Below are 21,557 nucleotides of genomic sequence, written 5' to 3'. Positions count from 1 at the left end.
TTGGGGACTGTAAGATTTTTTAAAAAGAAATTAATACTTTTATTCACCAGGCATGCATTAAATGTATCAAATGTGACAGTAAAGACATTTATAACCTTACAAATTTCTATTTCAAGTAAATGCTGTTTTTTTTTTTTACTATTTAAACTTCTATCCATCAAAAAATCTTGAAAAAATGTATCACGGTTTACACAAAAATATTGCGCAACAGTTTTCAACATTGATAAATGTTTTTTGAGCAGAAAATCTGATTTCTGAAGGATCATGTGACACTGAAGACTGGAGTAGTGATGCCGAAAATTCAGCTTTGCATAACAGGAATAAATTGTATTTTAACATATATTCAAATAGAAAACTGTTATTTTAAATTGTAATAATATTTCACAATATTCCTGTTTTTACTGTATTTTTGGTCAAATAAATGCAGCCTTTGTGAGCAGAAGAGACTTCATTCAAAAACAATGAAAAAATCTTACTAATCCCAAACTGTTGAACAGATTAGTATTAGAGCATTATTATTAAAGAAATTGGATTTTTGTTTTAATAATGTTAGTTTTTTTGCTGTCTACGTTAGAGCATGTACATACTTATAATGTAAGACCATAGTAATTAGTGAATATCTTAAAGAATAATGTCTGTGTGTCTGTGAGTGTGTTACAGTAGGTGTGTGTCTGTTTGAATTGTATGTGTTTGCTGGTTTATTGAAGCAAAACGTGTGTAAATATGTGTGTTTGTCCTTGTCTGCAAAAGATCTGTATGTGTATTTTTGTGTAAAAGTGTGTTTGTTGAGTCACGGGGTGTGTGCGAGTGTGTGTATGTGTCTGTTTGTACAATTTTGGGTGAGTGTGTGTGTGTGTGTTTAATTAGGGTTTATTCTTTGCTGCAGTCTGCCCAGTCTCTTTATTATAATAAAGAAATCATGAAGAGGACTCTCGGTCGGCCTACGTATGCTTTCGAGGCCAGGCAATATGTCGTAAGTGTGTGAGAGGAGGCAAGAGTGTGTGTGGGTTTATTTACATATACTAGATACACAAATTTATCCAAAGAAGTGAGCCAAATATGACGACAACCTCTTTTTGGGGGTCATATTTATTTTGAAAAATAAATAAAGAAATCCTTTAAATAAATGATATATTTTTGTATAAGTATATATTATTTACATCATTTTATATATAATTTATATGCATTTATTAAAATGTTTTCTATTTGGGTTTGGGTCAGTTTATCATAATTATTATCTTTATATAAAACAATAGATGTCTATGGTATTTAATGGTGTGTGTGTGTGCGCTTCAATGATAAGATATAGAGTAAAAATACATTAACAGACTTAACCTCATTTAGTGTTTTTAGTTTTGTTTAAATGAATGTAATTGGTAGTGTTCAGTAACATAATTAAGTGATCTGAATTTCTTCATTAATCTATATCTGTTTGAATTCATCCCTTAAATGAGGTTAATGTCTGATATTCAGTATTAAGATACATCTGTAATTGAAAAAAAGTTACATCATCATCATCATCATCAAATGACTCTCTCATTGGCTCTTCTGGCTTCTGACCCCGCCTCCCATGTGCAACCCCGGCAGCCTGGCTCCGCCCCTGTGCTCTGGCAGCAAATCAGCTTGTGTGGGAGGGGTTAATTCTCGAAGTGTCATGAGTGCGACTTCTGAATGCGAGCCTAGCGCATTCACGATCAACTTTGACCCTTCCGGTGCTCGTAACACTTTATCACACACAGATACATTCAGAATTCACCCCTTTTGATGTCATTTCGCTGCTTTGATATTGGGTGTTTATCTCTATATGTACATCACGTTCACACAAACAAGCTCGTCTGTATTCGCTATCTATGTCCGTTATAAACACGTTGAATTCTACATCCTGTTGGTGCAGTCATCAGTTTGAGAAGTGTTTAAACACCGTACGTCTTGTCAGTGCGTTTATGCATTTGTCAAAATACATTTGTCAAAACTTCAGACAATAGCTCCATAGTTTGAGCACCCTAAAATATGAAGATGTCCCAAGTCTTAGGAAGCTTCACAGAAAGGTTTCTCAAAATCAGAGGGTGTTGCTCTCAATGCCTCATTAAAATTAGTTTAGTTTAATAACTATTCTTTTTTTTTGTTTTTTTTGCATAACCAGTACACTTAATTCTAAGGTGGACAAAATTTTAAATATATATATATATATATATATATATATATATATATATATATATATATATATATATATATATATATATATATATATATATATTAAAAAAATCATGTATGATTTGATATATTATGAATTATATATCAAATCATACTTGATTTTTAAAATATACTTTAATGTATTTATTTGTAATAATATTGTGTATATATAATGCTTTATTTTTAATTGTATATTTTGTATATTTTATTTTTAAATGATATATTAATATTGTATTTTATTTGCATAGATATTTTCATAAATGCTCATTTGATTTTAAGCCAGGTATTTTCTAATGATAAATCATTTAGTAATCTCAGGTGTTCACCCACTTATTCACATATTACACAGTCAAAGCTAGCCGTTTACTTCACATTTACCACACTTTTACCTTTTCTCCATAAGTAGTTTTGATTTGAGATCCCTACTCAGGTACGATTACCCAGAATCCTCTCTGTTGTGATGGCCATCTCACAAACGAACCTATCGATTGTGCATATTATCATTTTGTTTCTCTTTCTCTCTCCTCTGTCTTCTCTCTTGTACACCCATCCCTGTCGTGTTCTATTTGTTGGCTGACTATTGCTTTAGACTGATGATGTCATCCTCATGTGACCCTGTGACATTCTGTGTAATAATTGGTTCATTGGTACCTGCTGAAGTTCACTGCATCCCAAGAAAATGCCAATCAATTCCTGATGGAATAAAATCAAATTGCATCCATTTTTTTCTCTCTCATTGTATATTCACAGTTTAATTCGAATACAATACAAATACAACATGATGCTTTTGAGCTTTGTTGTATCATTGGGGTACAATATTGCTTAACATTGTAATAGCGTGCATAATTTATATGATCAACGTAACCTCATATGTGCATTTCAACAAATATTTAGAACATTCTGGAACATTTAGAACATATTAAAACTCCTTCGCTAAGGTTGTGTGTCCACCAAAGGGTTTTTAGCCAGATTTGACAGTTAAAGGGCCAGTGCTGCCTCGCCACGAAAGTTTAAAGGAACACACGACTTTTTGGGACTTTAGCTGATTCACCGTATCCCCCAGAGTTAGATAAATCCATACATACCATTCTCATCTCTGTGCGTGCCATAACTCTGTCTGATGCACCCACCGCTAGCCTAGCTTAGCACAAAGACTGGAGGTAAATGGCTCCAGCTAGCCTACTGCTCAATAAGAGACAAAATAACCCCAACATTTTCCTATTATTTATGGGTGCAGCGGCGCAATGATATTACGCAGCGCCTGAAAATAGTCCCCAGCACGCTCCCTGTGCAAGCAGGTTGTCATGTTGGTTATGTTTAGAAAATCTCAACTTTTCATTTTCCGTCTGTCTTAGTACACAATTTAACTATACACATCACACCATGTAAATGGAAAAATGTTGGCGTTATTTTGTCACTTATTGAGCAGTAGGCTAGCTGGAGCCGTTTACCTCCAGTCTTTGTGCTAAGCTAGGCTAGCAGTGGGTGCGTCTGACAGAGTTATGGCACGCATGGAGATGAGGATGGTATGTATGGACTTATCTAACTCTGGGGGATACGGTGAATAAGCTGAAGTCCCAAAAAGTCGACGTGTTCCTTTAAGACATGCCAATTTACATTTTCAAGGGAACTAAATTTTTTACGTGCGCGTTGTGTGGGTACTTTAGTGTGCGCAAATACTGAAATGAGCTCTGTTTCACGTCTTCTTGCGCTTGAACGGATATATTCACTCAAAATTGTCAAAAACTGCCGTCTCGACAAGTATCCCAGTAGAGACAGTCGGTTATGGCGTGAATGAACGTAAACAGTCGAGAAAGACATTGCGTGTGTATCAGTATATTGGATCCGTGCTTTAGGTCTTAAAGCGACAGCAGTCTAATGTTCAAAAAAGTACAAAGATAAAATCACTCTGCTCTTGACTGAATAACTTAAAAATTAAGTTTAATTTATACACTCATTCAGAGTCTCTACCTGAAAACTACTGTTACTTGTCTTGTCTAATGCTTTAAATTTATATTAGATAGGCTAGGAGTTTTAGCTACGGTATCGAAATTGGAATAGATAATTGTGAATTATGAATGTCTAAAATTTTGGTGTCATAACTGCCTGTTTTTGCAAAAACTAGAGATGCACGATATATCGGCCACCATATTGGTATCGGCCAATATATGTTCATTTTTAATGTTATCGTTATCGGCCCGATACGAAAATTTGGCCGATATATTTACGCCGATGAATAATTATTTCCTTCAGCTTTTCGCCATGATGGTTTTGAATCGTTTAAAATATGATTGGAAGCACTTCAAACAGGAAAATACAGTTGGATTTGGACTTAGATTTATCGGCCAGTATATCGGTTATCAGTTTTCAAATTTTCAACATTTAAAATTTTCCGGTACAAAAGTCACCGGCCATGTGTGGCAAAAAGTTAGTTACTAATGTCTAATTTTGCAGATAGTTTGTTATAAACATGTTGACACATTCCATTGTTGTGTTTTTTGTTGTCATCTGTTGACGTTGTACAAGCAGAATGTGGTGGTTGGTCACGCCCCGCCTCCACTGTGATTGGACGATTGGGTGAAAATTGACAGTGATGAGCATTGTGTTTTACCCAAAGTTGAACATTTTTCAACTCTCGGCGACCAGAAAAAATATAAGTAGGCGCACAGTGCTTCTGCCGTTTTTAAATATGTGCCGTTTGTATTAAAAACAATAGCAAAAACCAGCTGGCCTTAGGAAAAATGCTTCAGTGGACACACGGCCTGAGTGACCGAATATATTTAGAAGGCTTGTACTTCGCTAATGTGATATTTTCCTCGTTCATGTGCCAAAGCGAGGCTTTCAGCTAAATTTCCCGTGGCTCTGCCAGCGGATATCTGTCTTATGGCAAAGCACAAAGTACTGCCGGCCAGCCAAGTGGGATTGTGTGAGGTGATGTAGTGAGCTTCACCGGTGACATCATCATAACACACCTGAACACACCTGCATGTGTGTGTATGACGTGTACAGCGGTCTGATGTTGCTCCCTCTGATGTTTTCTCTCTTCTCTCGGTTCTTCTCTCTTTTCGCCCATGAGAAGCTCTCTCTAAAGCTGGTAAGCATGACCTCAGTAGCATATTTGTAGCGGCATGACCGTAGCATGTCCGTCGCTGTAGTAACAACACGTGGTCCTTTAACATCACTTTGTTCCTTTGTGTTCAACCCGTATCAGTATTTTGTTTAACGGAACTTTTGTTCTTTTTTTTTTATATAATTTTACCTTTGTGTGTATTTAAGTTCAAAACCATGTTGTTGTCTCATTTATCTTTTTTTGTTGATGTCTGTTTTTGTTTTGTTTTGTCTTGTTGCCGTGGTGACTGTCCCTCTGTGTAGCTCTCACTCAATGCCCACGTGCGGAACCTTATTGAGGTGATCTGAAACCCGTTTTTTTGTCCTCGTGTTTTGTTTAACTGTCCAGTTTTCCCTGATTTGGTCTTTATGTATTTTGAATAACTTGATTAATTTTGATCCCTAACCAGATGTGCTGAAGTGTGATCATTTTGAATGTATCTTATGCCGGGTTCAGACTACACAACATTTTTGTCTGTTACAATAGTCACTGTGTCAAATTACGCAATTTTGACTTTTAAATCCTTGTTGTGGACAAGAACCATGTCATTGCTTTCTGACCAATCATTGTTTGCCACATCTAACGTTGTGTGATGTCATCAACTAGCGACTGACTTCCAGAAACAAGAGCGTAGACAATTAATAGAGCGCAACAGTAGATTTCCGGAAGTAAAAACAAATTTTCTCCATAAGGAAATTGATTTTGAATGATAATTTGTAAACATTTAAAGGCCCCGATCAGACAGAACACGTTTTTGCAGTGAGAAGCGCCTTTTTTAAATAGTTTTCTGTTGGCAGAGAGCGTTATGCGTGTTGTTTGTGCGCCCCGGGCGCCTCGCGTTTTAACCACCTGCTGCGCCTCGCGTTTTTTGAAGAAGCGCTCTGAGCGCGTGAAGTTGAAAAAAAAATCAACCCTGAGCAGAAAAGCGCACAACGTCATCGCGTTTTTCCCCCATTGTCCAATCGAATGAATGGAGAGGCGGGCCTTCCGTTGTGGTGACGGTTATTTTGGTTAAACTAACAGCACAGCTGATTCGTGGGTTGCCAAATTATTTAACGTCAACCAAAAAAGGCTGTGCGGTGCGCCTCGCTTTTTCAAACCTGAAAAACGTGTTCTGTTTGATCGGGGCCAAAGACAGCCCTACTTTGAGCTACAAGGTTGTTAAAGGGTTAGTTCACCCGAAAATGAAAATTCTGTCATTAATTACTCACCCTTATGTCGTTCGACACCCGTAAGACCTCCGTTCATATTCGGAACACAAATGAAGATATTTTTGTTGAAAGCTGATGGCTGAGAAAGGCTTCAGATAGGCCTCCATTGGCATTCAGTACATTTACACTCCCAAGACCGATAAAAGGCACTTAAAATGTCGTTACAAAGTCCATCTCACCACAGTGACTCTACAATAATCTTACGATGCGACGACAATAGTTTTTGTGTGCAAAAAAAAAATCAAAATAACACCTTTATCCAGCTTGTTATTGCCTTCCGTGTGTGCCTCCACGACACATGCGCGAGAATATGACGTAGCGCCGGGGTTCGGGAATCCATGAAATGCACACTTAAGCCCCATTTTGAGCACTACGCCGAGACCTAAAGCACGATCAATGTAGAATTCAACAGCTTAGACACGCACGTCTTCCTCTGCTTGTAAACAAATCGCTTCTGGGTCATGTGTCCGAACGCCGGATCTGCGTCATATTCTCGCGCATGCGTCGTGGAGGCACACACGGGAGGCAGTAACAAGTTGGATAAAGGTGTTATTTTGATTTTTTTTGCGCACAAAAACTATTGTCGTCGCATCGTAAGATTATTGTAGAGTCACTGTGGTGAGATGGACTTTGTAACAATGTTTTAAGTGCCTTTTATGGATCTTGGGAGTATAAGTGTACTGAATGCCAATGGAGGCCTATCTGAAGTCTTTCTCAGCCATCAGCTTTCAACAAAAATATCTTCATTTGTGTTCCGAATATGAACAGAGGTCTTACGGGTCTCGAACGGCATGAGGGTGAGTAATTAATGACAGAATTTTCATTTTTGGGTGAACTAACCCTTTAATCCATTGTATTTGCTTGTGTTGACTCCGTCAGCCCAAATTATTTCAGTTTATTTTTTAAAATATCACATTTAACAGTGGAATTCCTTGTGAAAAACTACATTACCCATGATGCTTTCCAGAAAATTACCTCCTCTCACATGACTTCCCCCATTCATTCTCAATTACTCACCACACACTTCAGAGGGTCTGTTAAAACTCAACGGGCTCAGGGGAGGCAAATTTACCTGCGGGTGTCCCTGTAAAAATACACAATTGTAGTGTTGTGATTCACCTGGTTCATGCCTTATAACGCTTTAACTAAGACTATTTTAAAATAAAATGAAAAATGTAATGAAAAAAAATATATACTTTTCGGAACCAATGCTGCTTTTGCACTCTAAAGCGAAGGACAGTAATGAATGATTTGATAGCTCAATGCTAATTCCAGTACTCACTGGGTTGCAGAAGCTCCTCCGCTGTCATGCACCAGAACTTATCTTTGTTTATCGTGGCAATCTCAAGGAAACATCATAAAGGCAGGAGTATTGTTGCCATATCTCAATGAACCTTTCCTCCATTGCATAATTCCACCTAGCAGCACCAATACTATTGTCTCTCTTTTATTTCGCCACTATACGAGAGAAAACAACCGATTCTTGCGTCCAGGCGGCCATTGTCATTTACGAATCACCACGACACCCTATGTCAAACGGATTGTGCCAAAATCGGGCTGATATCATGTTGTCTGAACCCGGTATTAGAGATTATTTTTAAGATGTTAGTGTATGTTAAATGGATTGTTCATATGCCAAAAGCATATTCAGTCTTTACTTTCTCACCCTGAGTCATCCTCAACCTGTTTGACTTTATTTTTTCCCTTGGGATGCAAAAGGAGATGCTCACTGTCACTTTCATCATATGGAAAAGAGCAGCGTACACATTTCACGAAATATCTTCTTTTGTGTTTCACTGAAGAAATGGAGTCAAACATGTATTAAATGACATGAGAGTGAGAATTTACAGAAATATTATACCAATAATTATGAATTATCATCAGTGATTAGAATATATCAAATATTTTAACCAATCACAGAGCGTCTTACTACTTTAGCCACGTGATTTTTGAATCGCCAATTCACTGATGGTGTAGTATGATTTACAGTTGTATATTATACCACAGGTATTGTTTGTTTTAATGTTATGTTTATTGATGTGTATTTTGATTCATATAATTTCTTTCTAAAATGGTTCAGTTGATTTCTGAGATTTTTTTTTAGATTTATTTATTTTTTTACTAAAAAACATTTTCAAATGTTGCACAATTAACATTTTATTTGAACAATTTGTCTTTTTTTTTTGTTTTTTGTTTTTGAAGAGGGTGAGTACAAACGTGAGTTTAGCATGTGTGTTGTGCTTGTGTAGATCTTGATTATGGGGGGAGTTTGTGGTTTTATTTAACTGTATCTTTTGAGAGATAATGCCATGCATGCATGCTCAGTAAAATTTGGATGTTTATTGTTGCATGACTGTATGGTGGTGTGGAAGAAGGGGTAAGGTTGCTGTGCCTGCCTTGTGACCTTTTGACCTTTTAGTTAGATGTTTGCATTGACCTGTGGGCGGGATTAGAGGAAAATATACAGCCGTGCACCTATTCAGTCCAAGCTCGAATTAGAGAAGTGCTGTGAATAAATAAGCTCCAATTTTAGGCTTGAAGAAGTATTGCAGAATCTTTAATGTCCCCAAACTCACAGCTCTTTAGCACCACCATGTGATTAAATACGGCCTGTCAGAGAGAACTAATGTGGAAAAAACAGCAGCTTGAGTGTTCAGAGGATCGATGCATCAATGTAGACAGGAAGAGGATATTAGAGCGAGCGAGAGAGAGGGCACATAAGGACAGATGCAAACCAAATCTCTCAGATCAACCACAATCAGGTTTCAAAGATGAGCGAGCAAGATAACAGTTTATTTCATGAGAACCGTTTAATCTATGTTGTTGTTGTCGGCATTGGACTGAATAGGTTCTGTTAATCATTGATCTTAGATTTATTTAGCTCATCTGGTTTGCCTTTGATAAACACCTGACTTGAAAGCTGATTGGCTCATTACCAAAGTAAGCTAGCCAACCAGATGACAGGAACAGAAGAATACTTAATAGTCAGTTGATGTGATTGGATTTGGCCTGGTTTGACCCGCCCCATTTATACATATGCATATTGTTTATGTATTTGCAGATTCTAACAGGACTGAAACTCATTGTTTGTCCTCCTCTCTGTCTCCTCTCAGGGTTCGAATCCGGAGGACTTCAGTCATCTTCCTCCAGAGCAGAGAAGGAAGAAGCTTCAGGCGAAGATCGACGACATCAATAAAGACATACAGAAAGAGATGGACCAGAGGTATACAGACAAAACACACAAATGACACAAACACAAAGGATACGCTGACAATGTTAAAGACTATTTAAATAAGAAAGCTATAAAGACTTATAATCTTTAATCTTTCTGAGCCTTACAAAGTATTTATATTAGTTAATGTTAGTTAATTCAACAACAATGAACGATACATTTATTCAAGTATTTATTCATCTTTGTTAATGTTAGTTAATAAAAATACTTCTTTGTTCATTGTCAGTTCATGTTAGCTCAGGTCCGTTAAATAATATGAACAGATACATCTTTTGATTTTAACAATGTATTAGTAAATGCTGAAATTAACCTTAACTAAGATTAATAAATGCTTTAGAAGTATTTTTCATTGCTAGTTCATATTAACTAATAAAGTTAACTAAAGTTAACAAATGGAACCTTATTGTATAATGTATTTTATATTTGTATACCCAGTTGTATAGTTAGTTAGTTAGTTAGTTGTGTTTCTCTTTTTTACTGTTTCATTATTGTATGTATAATTTAACAATATTTAACTAAATATTGAACAAACAATTTGAACAAAAGTGTATAATGTTAATATTTACTCAAAAAAAATCCTAAAGGAATCCAATTAGAATTTTGGTTAAATTTGAAAAAGAAATCTAAGGGTTCGCTGGGAATTTTCTTATCGGATTCCAACATGACATGAAACAAAAACAAGATTTTTTTTTTCTGAGAACACATGGTTTCCAATTGGATTATTATGATTATTAAAGTCGGCATGAAATCAAAATGTAGGTTTTTTCGGCTTTTAGTATGAATGTAAGCCTTAGAGAAAACTCTTTGGTCATTTTTGAGCGAGATGCTAACCGGTCTAATCAGATTCAATGATCTATGCTAAGCTATGCTAAAAGTGCTACCGCCAGACCCAGAGATCGGCTGAATGGATTCGAAAATGGTAAAACTAAACTGTTTAACTCTAGGGGAGTTGGAAAATGAAATTATTTTCAAAAATAGTGGTGTGTTCCTTTAAGGTTATCTAAAAGCTAGTGTGCTTCAAAACAATGACAAAATTCACATTTAGAAGATATAAAAGTTCAAAACTTACAGTCTATCACTTTGATTTTGACTTCAGCTTCTCATCAGATTTTCTGTCCAATCAAATTTTCTCTAGAATCTTTAGCGTCCCACCCCGTACATTATCGGTCACTTGCTATATTTTCTATGATATATTTGAATGCTATATTTTAAAGAGATATGGAGATGAGGTGAAACGGTTAGCGATTAGGAGGAAACTGTGGTTTTATCGAGCTCAACAGCTCTGGCCGAGCTGTGATATAAGTGAAACACTATTGGCTATTTTTAAAAAGGGGAGGAGCTGTTCGATATGTTCCGCCCTGTCTTCCTGTTTCAGTGTAAATTACGTCAACACATTGAATGATGCTGTGCGTTTCAAGGCACTTCAGTGGGCCTTTAAATAAACTCTTTTGGGTTAAAACTCCCTCTTTAACCATCTTTAATTTTCCAGTGGCACAGCATTAATAAATGCAATATGAAATGAGTTTTGATAAAGAAAAACAACATTCAATAGGACTCAAGAAGATCAAGTAAGAGAAAAGAATCCTTTAGGATCTTATTTGATTCTTCAGCAGGATTCCTAATGATTAAATTCCAGTAAAAAAGGCTTTACATATTCATTTTGGAATATTTTGACTTGGCTAGGGTTTGATGGGATTCATTCCGCAAAAATGTGTATTTCTATGTGTATTTTTTTCTTGGCAGAGATGCTTTGACTAAAATGAAGGAAGTGTATATAAAGAACCCACAGATGGGGGATCCCAACAGCGTGGACCCTCGGTTAGGAGAGATCGCCAACAACATTGAGAAACTGCAGGCGGAGGCACAGAAATTTGAGGTGCGTGTAAATGAACATCTTAAAAAAATATATAGCACAGGCCTGGATGTGTTGTTCGGTTCAGTGGAAATGTGTGTGTGTGTGTGTGCTCTAGGGCTGGTTAGCGGAGGTCGAAGGAAGGATGCCAGTGAAGAGTGACCCACCGCGGCGGACAAGTGTCCTATACGAGACCCAAAACAGCACCCCACCCACCACCAACAACAACAACTGCGCACAGGATAGAGAGAGGTACACGCTCACACACACATACACACACATTGTGTGCCTGAACTTGTGAGGACTACCTTAGCTCCACCCACAGTTGAATTTGATTATTGCTTAGTTTTTAATTTAACGGGATAGTTCACCCAAAAATGAAAATTCTGTCATGATTTCCTCAATTATTATTAACAATTCATATTATATCTTATGTATGTGTATATTTATATGTTCATATATGAACAGATGGAATCCCTATATATAAAACAAATATAATATATAACATTAAGCAGTCCCTCCAGGATTTCGCGATATTTTTTTGTGATTTTTGCGATCAAAATGATTGATTTTGTGGTGAAAATTTCCAGAAATGTGCGAAAAATTTGCAATGCTTTTTTAAATAATTAGGATAATACATTTACCATATTATATTATGTTAGGTGCACAATAGTCATACATGACAATAGAACAAACAAAATGCACAAATCTTGTTTATTTTGGTATCTTACTAAAAAAGTCTAGTCCAGTGCTGTACTGTCTAGCTTTAATAACATGATAACTTCGGGTGGGAAATATGACCAAAATCTTCAAGTAATTAATTAATTAATAAAATAAGGACTAATAAACAAATGGCAATAGGACAAGTAAAGAGTACAACATAAAGATACAGATACAAACAGTGCTTTAAGTTTGAATAGGCTACTGTTTGTTTTTCCCCTGTTGTTGTTGTTGTTGTGTGATTAACATTAACGACACAGACAGGAGCGTGTATGGGCTATATTAGGTTTAGATTTCACTTTAAGACCTACAGTAATGCACAGATCGTACATGAGCCTAGAAATAGAACAACACGATAGAACCCATTTCGGTATAGAACCCATAGGCGGCAAACGCATGTACAGAATCCGCTGCCGGTCTGACATCGTCCGTGTGTCAGTAACGATTTGAGTTTGTGTGGTATACAGCACTTTTATGAACTCTTTTTTTAGTGCTATCCGGCATATCATACTTTTGTTTGGTCATTCATCCTTCTTAAAGGGATAGTTCACCCTGAAATGAAAATAAAGCCATCTTTTACTCACCCTGCTGTTGTTCAAATGCCCTGTGTCCTTCTATCTTTCTCAGACCTCAAAAGCCGAAATGTAAAAAATAGTCCTGCACACGCTCCTTCCTATAATGGCAGTGGATAGCGACCAGGCTAAAACATTACAAAAATGATACAAAAGTATCACGCAATGATACAGTTACAGTGCAGTAAACGATACGGCCATGTTTACTTTTACTTTCACTTTTAACGGAAAGGGGGGAGTGATTTATTAACGGCGTAAAGGGAAATGGAGGCGAGGTCTATTTAAGCAGGTAGAAGGACACGTCACGGGGTATGCCAGTTTGATTCGTGGGAAAGAGAGTGAAGGAATTGGTTACCGTGTGGAAGGGAAGACGGCGTGTGTTTGAACTGATGCTAACGCTACCTGTGCAAGATGTCTGATGCGACGTGGAGTCTGGCGATTCCCTAGCGACGCCCTTCAAAGACCGTCTGCTGTTGGCAAGCTGTTCACAAGAGTCCAAGGTCCGTTAAACTTCCTTCCTGGAGCCTGGCGAAGTCCAACTACTCCAGTTACGATTACGTTCACAAAAATTGGCCAGTGTGCCCGACACGCAATCTCACACTACACTCATTCACACGCTATCAAACACACACACATTCCATTCACATCTGCACATTGGTTTATTGCCTATACGTGTTTTTGATTGTTTTAAGTGTAATACATTATCGTTTATCTTTAAGATTGCATGCTGTTTTGTTTTTCAATCGCAAAATGTGTATTCAATTATGTTTTTTCTCTTCCTCCTTTTGTTATATGAAAAGTGTGGCATGAATGTGGACACACGAATCTGCCAGTGTGGACGCCCAGTTAGTGTGACTACTATCAGCTGGGATTTCGCCTCTAGCGCTATTTGATGTGAACTGTGATTTATTGAACTGTTACGTTAAAGGGGGGGTGAAATGCTGTTTTATGCATACTGAACTTTTTAAACTGTTAAAGACTTGGATTCCCATGCTAAACATGGACAAAGTTTAAAAAAAATAAGTTGGACGTTTGATGGAGTATTTCTGTGCCAAAAATACTCCTTCCGGTTTTTAATAAGTTGCGTAATGTTTTTTTAGAGTATGGGTCTATCTGACGTCAGTAAGGGTGGAATGTCCTTGTATGGGCCGTACGGGCTCACGGCTCGACGTGCGCGCTGCTAGAGCAAGAGAGCAAACGCTCGCCCATTAATGCGACCGATCGAAATTATACAGATAGGAATTTGTTGCCCATTCCCAATGGGAAAGTGGCCAAGCAACATTGCTTTGTAACATTGCCCAGCAACATTGCTCAGAAAAGTTGCCCCATGTATCATCACCTTTACAGTACATACCATTGAGACGTCCTGCTTTAGTCGTCGTTGCTGCTTCTCCTCAAGTCAACTTCAAGTCAACTTTATTTATAAAGCGCTTTTAACAATGCAGATTGTTTCAAAGCAGCTTTACAGTGTTAAACAGGAAATTAATGCAACAGAATTGTATTCAGCCATATAGCTGTTCCGGAGAAAACGGTGATGTCATCAGCTCATTTCAATTATCATACAGTGACAATGTGGGCTTTAGAACAGTAATTAGATCAGTAATTTAGTTTATATGATTAATTTAGATTAATAATTAGATTTATTTGGATATTTAGTTGAAAAATTTATTTATTTATTGTCCCCAACTGAGCAAGCCAAGCCAAAGGCAACAGTGGCAAGGAAACCAAAACCCCATTAGCCCCATTCTCCTGTTCAATTTCAGCCTCTGATTCTGGATCATATATGTATGGCTAAATCTGATTGATCTCAATGGTTTATTTAGTATAACGTTTTTTCCACGTTTAAGGATGTCACAGCTTTCAGACGCTCTCAACGCAATGGCTGCGCGCGCTCATCATTCTTTAGCTCCGCCCACACGACATGCCTCCAGCAGCTCAGTTTTTTCCGGAAAGACTCGGTACAGTGTATCTTTCTTTTATAAATATAAAAAAACTAAAGACTTTTCGGAGATATGAAGGATGCAATACTACTCTATAGGTCCTCTAGATTGACATGAGATTGACTGAAACTGAGTGTTTCACCCCCCCCTTTAAGATCTATATACTTTTTATTTATTGTTTTTTTTTTCTAAACAAGAACCCTTTTTGAATATGTTTATGGACATTAAGAAATGAATTCCATTGAAATTGAAGCTATTTTGTAATCTTTGTTTTTTTTGTGTAACCAGTGGTTTTCTTTGCTATCCAGGGTTGTTTGATTTTTGATTTCTGGCGCCCGAAGTTTTCATAAATTAAGAGACATTTATTTAATTTAAGGGCAGCCACCACCACTGTTACAGAGTGGCGCCCGAACAGGGACTTGAACACTATTGAGAACACTATACTTCTGAATGTGACTTTGCATTGACTTTTTGAATTTGTTACTTAAATTGTTATTTTCTTTTGAAAAGTTATTTTGACAATTTGAAAGTTTTGAATTTGGAGCTAAAGTATGGGAATCCTTTTTACCACACCTGTTAATTTTTTTCTAACTTTTGAATTTTTCTTGTTTCTTTAATTTAAACCTATTATGTGACTGCATTGAAGATTGATTGTTGTAATTGGTGATCTGTGACTAATTACCTTATCTTGTGCTTTTCACATTATTTGTTTTTGATTGACTTGTTGACACTGTTTTGAAATGTGAACTACCTTGGTACAATTGAAAGGCAATGTAAATTATATGAATTAACTGACATACACAGTACTGATTTGCAACACTTTTATTGCATCATTTATTGATATCATATTGCCTTTACAGAATCATGGCAGAGCACCCTTCCCCACACTAAACCTTTGTTGAGATGGAGGTTCCGGATGTGGCAACCCCTAATTGGCCCCCTGTGCACCGTCCAGCTCCTCAGGAATCCTATGTTCCAACCTTCTACCACACACCCACCCAGTTCAGCCGCATTAAGCAGCCAGGGCCACATGTGTAGTTTGTGTCCCCACTATTTGGTGGCAGCACTCCAGCTCAACCTGTCCCATGGGAACAGACACTTCCAGAACCCATGCAATTATGCACTCAATCACCTGGGACATAATCCGCAGCTGCTGCTTCACCGCCACCTTCTTCATCTTCCGGGGTACAGTATGACCTGCCTAGAACTCTCCCAACACCTGGAAGAGAGATGGGTCAACTCACTGCACAAGCACCAGGTAACTGGGACCAGTTGCATGATTTCATGACCAAATAGGAGAAAGCTGTAACTGAACTCACCATACTCACTTGTAGCCCAAGACTGGTTTCCCACTGAAGCTAAGCAGGGCTGAGCTTGGTTAGTACCTAGATAGGAGACCAACTGGGAAAACTAGGTTGCTGCTGGTAGAGGTGTTAGTGAGGCCAGCAGGGGGTGCTCACCCTGTGGTCTGTGTGGGTCCTAACACCCCAGTGTAGTGATGGGGACACTATACTGTAACAAGCACCGTCCTTCGGATGAGATGTTAAACCGAGGTCCTGACTCTCTGTGGGCATTAAAAATCCCAGGATGTCCATCGATAAAGAGTAGGGGTGTAACCCCGGCATTCTGGCCAAATTTGCCCATTGGCCCCTGTCCATCATGGCCTCCTAATCATCCCCATATATATATATATATATATATATATATATATATATATATATATATATATATATATATATATATATATATATATATATACATACGACTGGTATCATCACTCTGTCTCTTCTCCACCAATCAGCTGGTGTGTGGTGGGCGTACTGGCGCAATATGGCTACCGTCGCATCATCCAGGTGGATGCTGCACATTGGTGGTGGTTGAGGAGATTCCCCCTTCTATGTAAAGCGCTTTGAGTGCCTAGAAAAGCGCTATATAAATGTAACAAATTATTATTATTTATTATTACAAAGGAACTAATGTCCAATTCATCCAGCCATTAAAGTCAGATCACTAAACTTGCTGGAAAGATGGACGAAATCAAGCCACAACTACTACCTTATCCTCAAACAAGCAACAAGCTGAAACTGAGGCTGATCAGACTATTAAAGCTATGAAAATGATGATGACTACGGAACTCCAAAAGGTAGAGAATTCCTTAGTCTCAGAAGTGCGCTTCATGGTGCAACAGTTGCAGTCTGAGGTTCAACAGGACATTCAATCAGTTCAACAGCACTCTAAGAAGGATTCTGATCAACTGCTGAAAAAAAGTAGTCAATTGACTTTACTCACTGATAAATTGTCCACAAACATGAAAGAACTGCAAACTAAAATGGAAGCAAAGTTTGAGAGTCAAGAAAAAAGTATGACTGACCTGAGTGGGAAAAGTATTTCTCTTCATCACCCCTTATCTCCATCTCCATCACCAGTAACTCCTCCAGCAGCCACTGCTACTGCTGTTAAAAGTGACCACATCAAGCTAACGTTTCCCACGTTTGGAAGGCAAACTGATGACCCGGATCCTTTGTTGTACGTAACACGATGTCAATACTTTCTTGCTGTACATCCTCTAATGGACCCTGACATCTTGGCCACCTTCAGGACAGTTTTATATGGCACTGCACGTGACTGGTGGGAAGTAGCAAGATCATCTGTTACAACATGGGGTGAGTTTCAGTCTGTTTTTCTTGCTGCTTTTCTAGCTGAGGACTACGAAGATGAATTGGCTGAGCGTGTCCGCCATCGGATTCAAGGCGAAAAGGAGTCCATTAGGAATTTTGCTTTTACCTACAGAGGTCTCTGTAAGAGGTGGAAACCAAGTTTAACTGAAGCAGACATAGTTAAGATGATCCATAAAAACATAAAACCTTACCTCGCTGGTCATCTTTGTAGCCATGTAACCACTGTGGAATAGTTGGTTCGACTGGGTCACCAACTGGAGAAAGACCATGAACAACAGAAGCAATGTGATAGCAAAGCTGGTTTCAAAACTGTTGTAGCATCACCCAGAGGAAATACTCCTACCCAACCTTCTGCACAATGTTGGCGATGTAGAGGACTTCACGCACCAGGTACATGTCCTCACTTTACTTCTCCAGCTCAATCACCACAGTCTTCAGGTTATCAGCCACCTAGTAACAAACGAAATTTCCACTCACACAAGCCGCATGGCCAAACTTCCAACAATTCAATGTCTTCTGCAACTATGAAGAATTCTCAAACACCCCCAAGTAAACCCATTTCCACCCTTACAGCTGGAAGTGCATCATCCACTCCTACCAATCCTGTCAGTGTGCCTCAACAGTTGATTGTGCCTGTCAGTGTTGGCTCATGGAAGGGGAAAGCCATTGTGGACATGGGTGCAAGCTATACTCTTATCCATGAGTTTCTCTGGAAGAACATTGCTCAATCACCCCATGATCTACAACCCTGGACACTTGGACCTTTGTTTCTTGCTAACGGTGAAGCAGAGGTTCCTCTTGGATGGCTGAATGTCTCAATCTTCATGACAAATTACCATTTCTACCATTTACTTGAATAGTGGCTACTGGCAGGTGACCATGGACCCTGAAAGTGCAGCGAAGACAGCATATATTACACCATTTGGGTTATTTCGGTTTAATGTAATGCCATTTCGATTGAAAAATGCCCCAGCTACCTTCCAAAGGTTAATGGTAACTGTTTTAGGTGAACTACGTGGTCACAATTGCTTTGTGTATATTGTTGACATTATCATCTATTCCCCAACTATTGAACAGCACTTCCTTGACATCCAGAGTGTCCTCCACAAGCTGCAAAAATCAGGCCTGAATATCAACCTTAAAAAAAGCTAATTCTGTCTGCAGGAATTAGCGTTCTTAGGCCATGTTGTGAGTATTCAAGGCATCTCTGCCGATCCCAGCAAGGTAGAGGTTATTCGTTCTTACCCAGTCCCAAGAAACCTCAAGGAGGTCCAGCGATTCCTTGGTTTAACCGGATGGTACCACTGGTTTGTCCCATACTTTTCCCAGATCGCTGAACCCCTCAATGCCCTGAAGAAGAAAGACAGAGTTTTCCAGTGGACGCCCCAATGTCAGCAGGCTTTTGAGCAGTTGAAAATAAGCTTGATGACATCTACCATCCTGGGACACCCAAATTTACAGCACCCCTTCATTGTCTACACAGATGCAAGTGAGACCGGTCTGGGTGCTGTTTTGACACAGAGGGACCATGGCAAAGAGGAAGTCATAGCTTATGCTAGCAGAGCTTTAAACAAAGCTGAAGTGAATTACCCTGCGACGGAAAAAGAATGTTTGGCAGTAGTTTGGGCTCTGGAGAAGTGGCAGCATTATCTGGAACACAAGTTGTTTACTGTTGTTATGAATATCTCTTAGTGTTCATTGACTACTTCACTCGCTGGGTTGAGATGTTCCCCATGTGGAATGCCTCTGCACAAACCATTGCTGCCATTATCAGGATGGATATTCTGACCAGATGGGGTGTACCTGATTTCCTGTTGTCAGATAGGGGTACACAGTTTGTGTCATCTGTATTTAAGGAAGTCTGTGAAAGTGGAATGTAACTCCTAAACTGACTACTGCATACCATCCTCAGACCACCATGACTGAGAGAGTCAATCGCACACTTAAATACATGTTAGCTGCATATCTGGATGAAAATCACAACAAGTGGGATCAATATTTGCCCTCAGATTTGCCATTAATTCTGCTGTCCAAGAGACCATAGGAATGACCCCAGCAGAGTCCAATGGACAAACTTCTCAGAGGCAAAAATCTCCCTCCTGATGTGCCAGCATACAATGTTGTTAATTGTTTAACCCAGCTTCATCAATCCAAAGCTATGGAAAACAGCAAAAAAGCTCAGGTTAGACAAACAAGAAACTACAACAAACAGACGGGAACTAACATTCAAAGAAAAAGAACGGGTATGGATAAGGAACTTTCCACAATCTAGTGCAAAAGCTAAATTCACTGCTAAACTAGCAAGTAAATGGAAAGGTCCTTAGCTGGGTCCTCTGAATTACAGTGTTGCACTGGAGACTACTGGGGAAGATGTCCGAACAACCCGTGTGCAATATGAAAATGTGCTACCCGACAGCCGAAATATTTGAGTCCCAAAGTAAGGAAAAGCTCCTAAAAATATTCCAAGACATCTCCGATGAAGAAGAGGAGTTTCTGGGATTTTAATACTCTCAAATAAACAACCATGGGTTTTTTTCTTCCAGGGGAGGGGAGAGTGTGACAGTGCAGTAAACGATACGGCCATGTTTACTTTTACTTTCACTTTTAACGGAAAGGGGGGAGTGATTACTTAATGGCGGAAAGGGAAATGGAGGCGAGGTCTAATTAAGCAGGTAGAAGGACACGTCACGGGGTATGCCAGTTTGATTCGTGGGAAAGAGAGTGAAGGAATTGGTTACCGTGTGGAAGGGAAGACGGCGTGTGTTTGAACTGATGCTAACGCTACCTGTGCAAGATGTCTGATGCGACGTGGAGTCTGGCGATTCCCTAGCGACGCCCTTCAAAGACTGTCTGCTGTTGGCAAGCTGTTCACAAGAGTCCAAGGTCCGTTAAACTTCCTGGAGCCTGGCGAAGTCCAACAACACTCTCCAGTTACGATTCCGTTCGCCAAAATTGGCCAGTGTGCCCAACACGCAATCTCACACTACACTCATTCACACGCTATCAAACACACACGCATTCCATTCACATCTGCACATTGGTTTATTGCTTATATGTGTTTTTGATTGTTTTAAGTTTAATGCATTATCGTTTATCTTTAAGATGTTGTTTTGTTTTTTCAACCACAAAATGTGTATTCAATAATGTTTTTTCTCTTCCTCTTTTTGTTATATGAAAAGTGTGGCGTGAATGTGACACACGAATCTGCCAGTGTGAACGCCCAGTTAGTTGTGACTACTATTAGCTGGGATTTCGCCTGTAGCGCTATTTGATGTGAACTGTGATTTATTGAACTGTTACGTTAAGTTAAGCAACTTAACTTTTTGAATATGTTTATGGACATTATGAAATAAATTCCATTGAAATTTAAGCTATTTTGTAATCTTTGTTTTTTTGTGTAACCAGTGGTTTTCTTTGCTATCCGGGGTTGTTTGATTTTTGTTTTTTTAAAAAACTGTCTGGCGCCCGAAGTTTTTATAAAAGAGAAATTAATTTAATTTAAGGGCAGCCACCACCACTGTTACAATACAGTGAGACGCGCGTCATATATGGAAAGTGTTCATGAGGCATACTATCAGATTTTGCGAGAAAGAAACCGTATTATTCGGTCAAAATACTGAGCTCAGCCTTTACTCTGAGTGCGCTCCTGTGTGTGCGCACTCCGAGCAGTCAGCAGCCTCACGCAATGTTGTCATTACAATGGTACACAATATTCACTTCAGGAGGTTTTATTATTAGTATTATTGTATTATTTCTTATCATATACCTTATAGAAAAGACTAGAGTCGCGCTTGATTCTATTGAGCCTGATTTCTCAAAATGGTGCGTGTGTGTGTGTGTGCTTATCCTTGGTACCATGACAACAGTGCAAGTTGTAGGAAGCATGAGCGTCGGCACCTGCTGACCGCACACACTCTCACAGGAGCACGCTCAGAGTAACGGCCGAGTTCAGTATTTTGGCTGAATAATACAGTTTATTTTTTCATAGTATGCCTCCTGAACACTTTCCATATATGGCGCGCGTCTCACTGTATCATTACGTGAAACTTT

At 38.6% G+C, this 21,557-nt stretch overlaps 1 protein-coding gene across 9 annotated transcripts in view; it reads left to right on the top strand.

Annotated features, from left to right (window-relative positions):
• The window catches only part of fnbp1b (formin binding protein 1b), a gene marked incomplete at its 3' end in the record, with an annotated part of 125,199 nt that overhangs the window by 86,880 nt on the left and 16,762 nt on the right, over positions 1-21,557 (top strand). For 3 of the 9 annotated variants that reach the window (XM_079835996.1, XM_079835993.1, XM_079835999.1), the window contains exons 11-15: positions 5,273-5,287; positions 8,716-8,730; positions 9,627-9,736; positions 11,489-11,621; positions 11,716-11,849. In XM_079835996.1, coding sequence (XP_079692122.1) covers positions 5,273-5,287; positions 8,716-8,730; positions 9,627-9,736; positions 11,489-11,621; positions 11,716-11,849 — 407 coding nt within the window. Of the gene's footprint in view, positions 1-5,272; positions 5,288-5,565; positions 5,602-8,715; positions 8,731-9,626; positions 9,737-11,488; positions 11,622-11,715; positions 11,850-21,557 lie in introns of all 9 variants that reach the window. The other 6 variants (XR_013817977.1, XM_079835998.1, XM_079835997.1 and 3 more) reach the window with 3 other exon arrangements.

The sequence above is a fragment of the Gobio gobio genome (assembly GCF_949357685.1).
Source record: "Gobio gobio genome assembly, chromosome: 14".
Classification (NCBI taxonomy): domain Eukaryota; kingdom Metazoa; phylum Chordata; class Actinopteri; order Cypriniformes; family Gobionidae; genus Gobio; species Gobio gobio.
The sequence above is the reverse complement of the archived record's forward strand: the minus strand, read 5'-3'. Positions and strand labels throughout refer to the sequence as shown.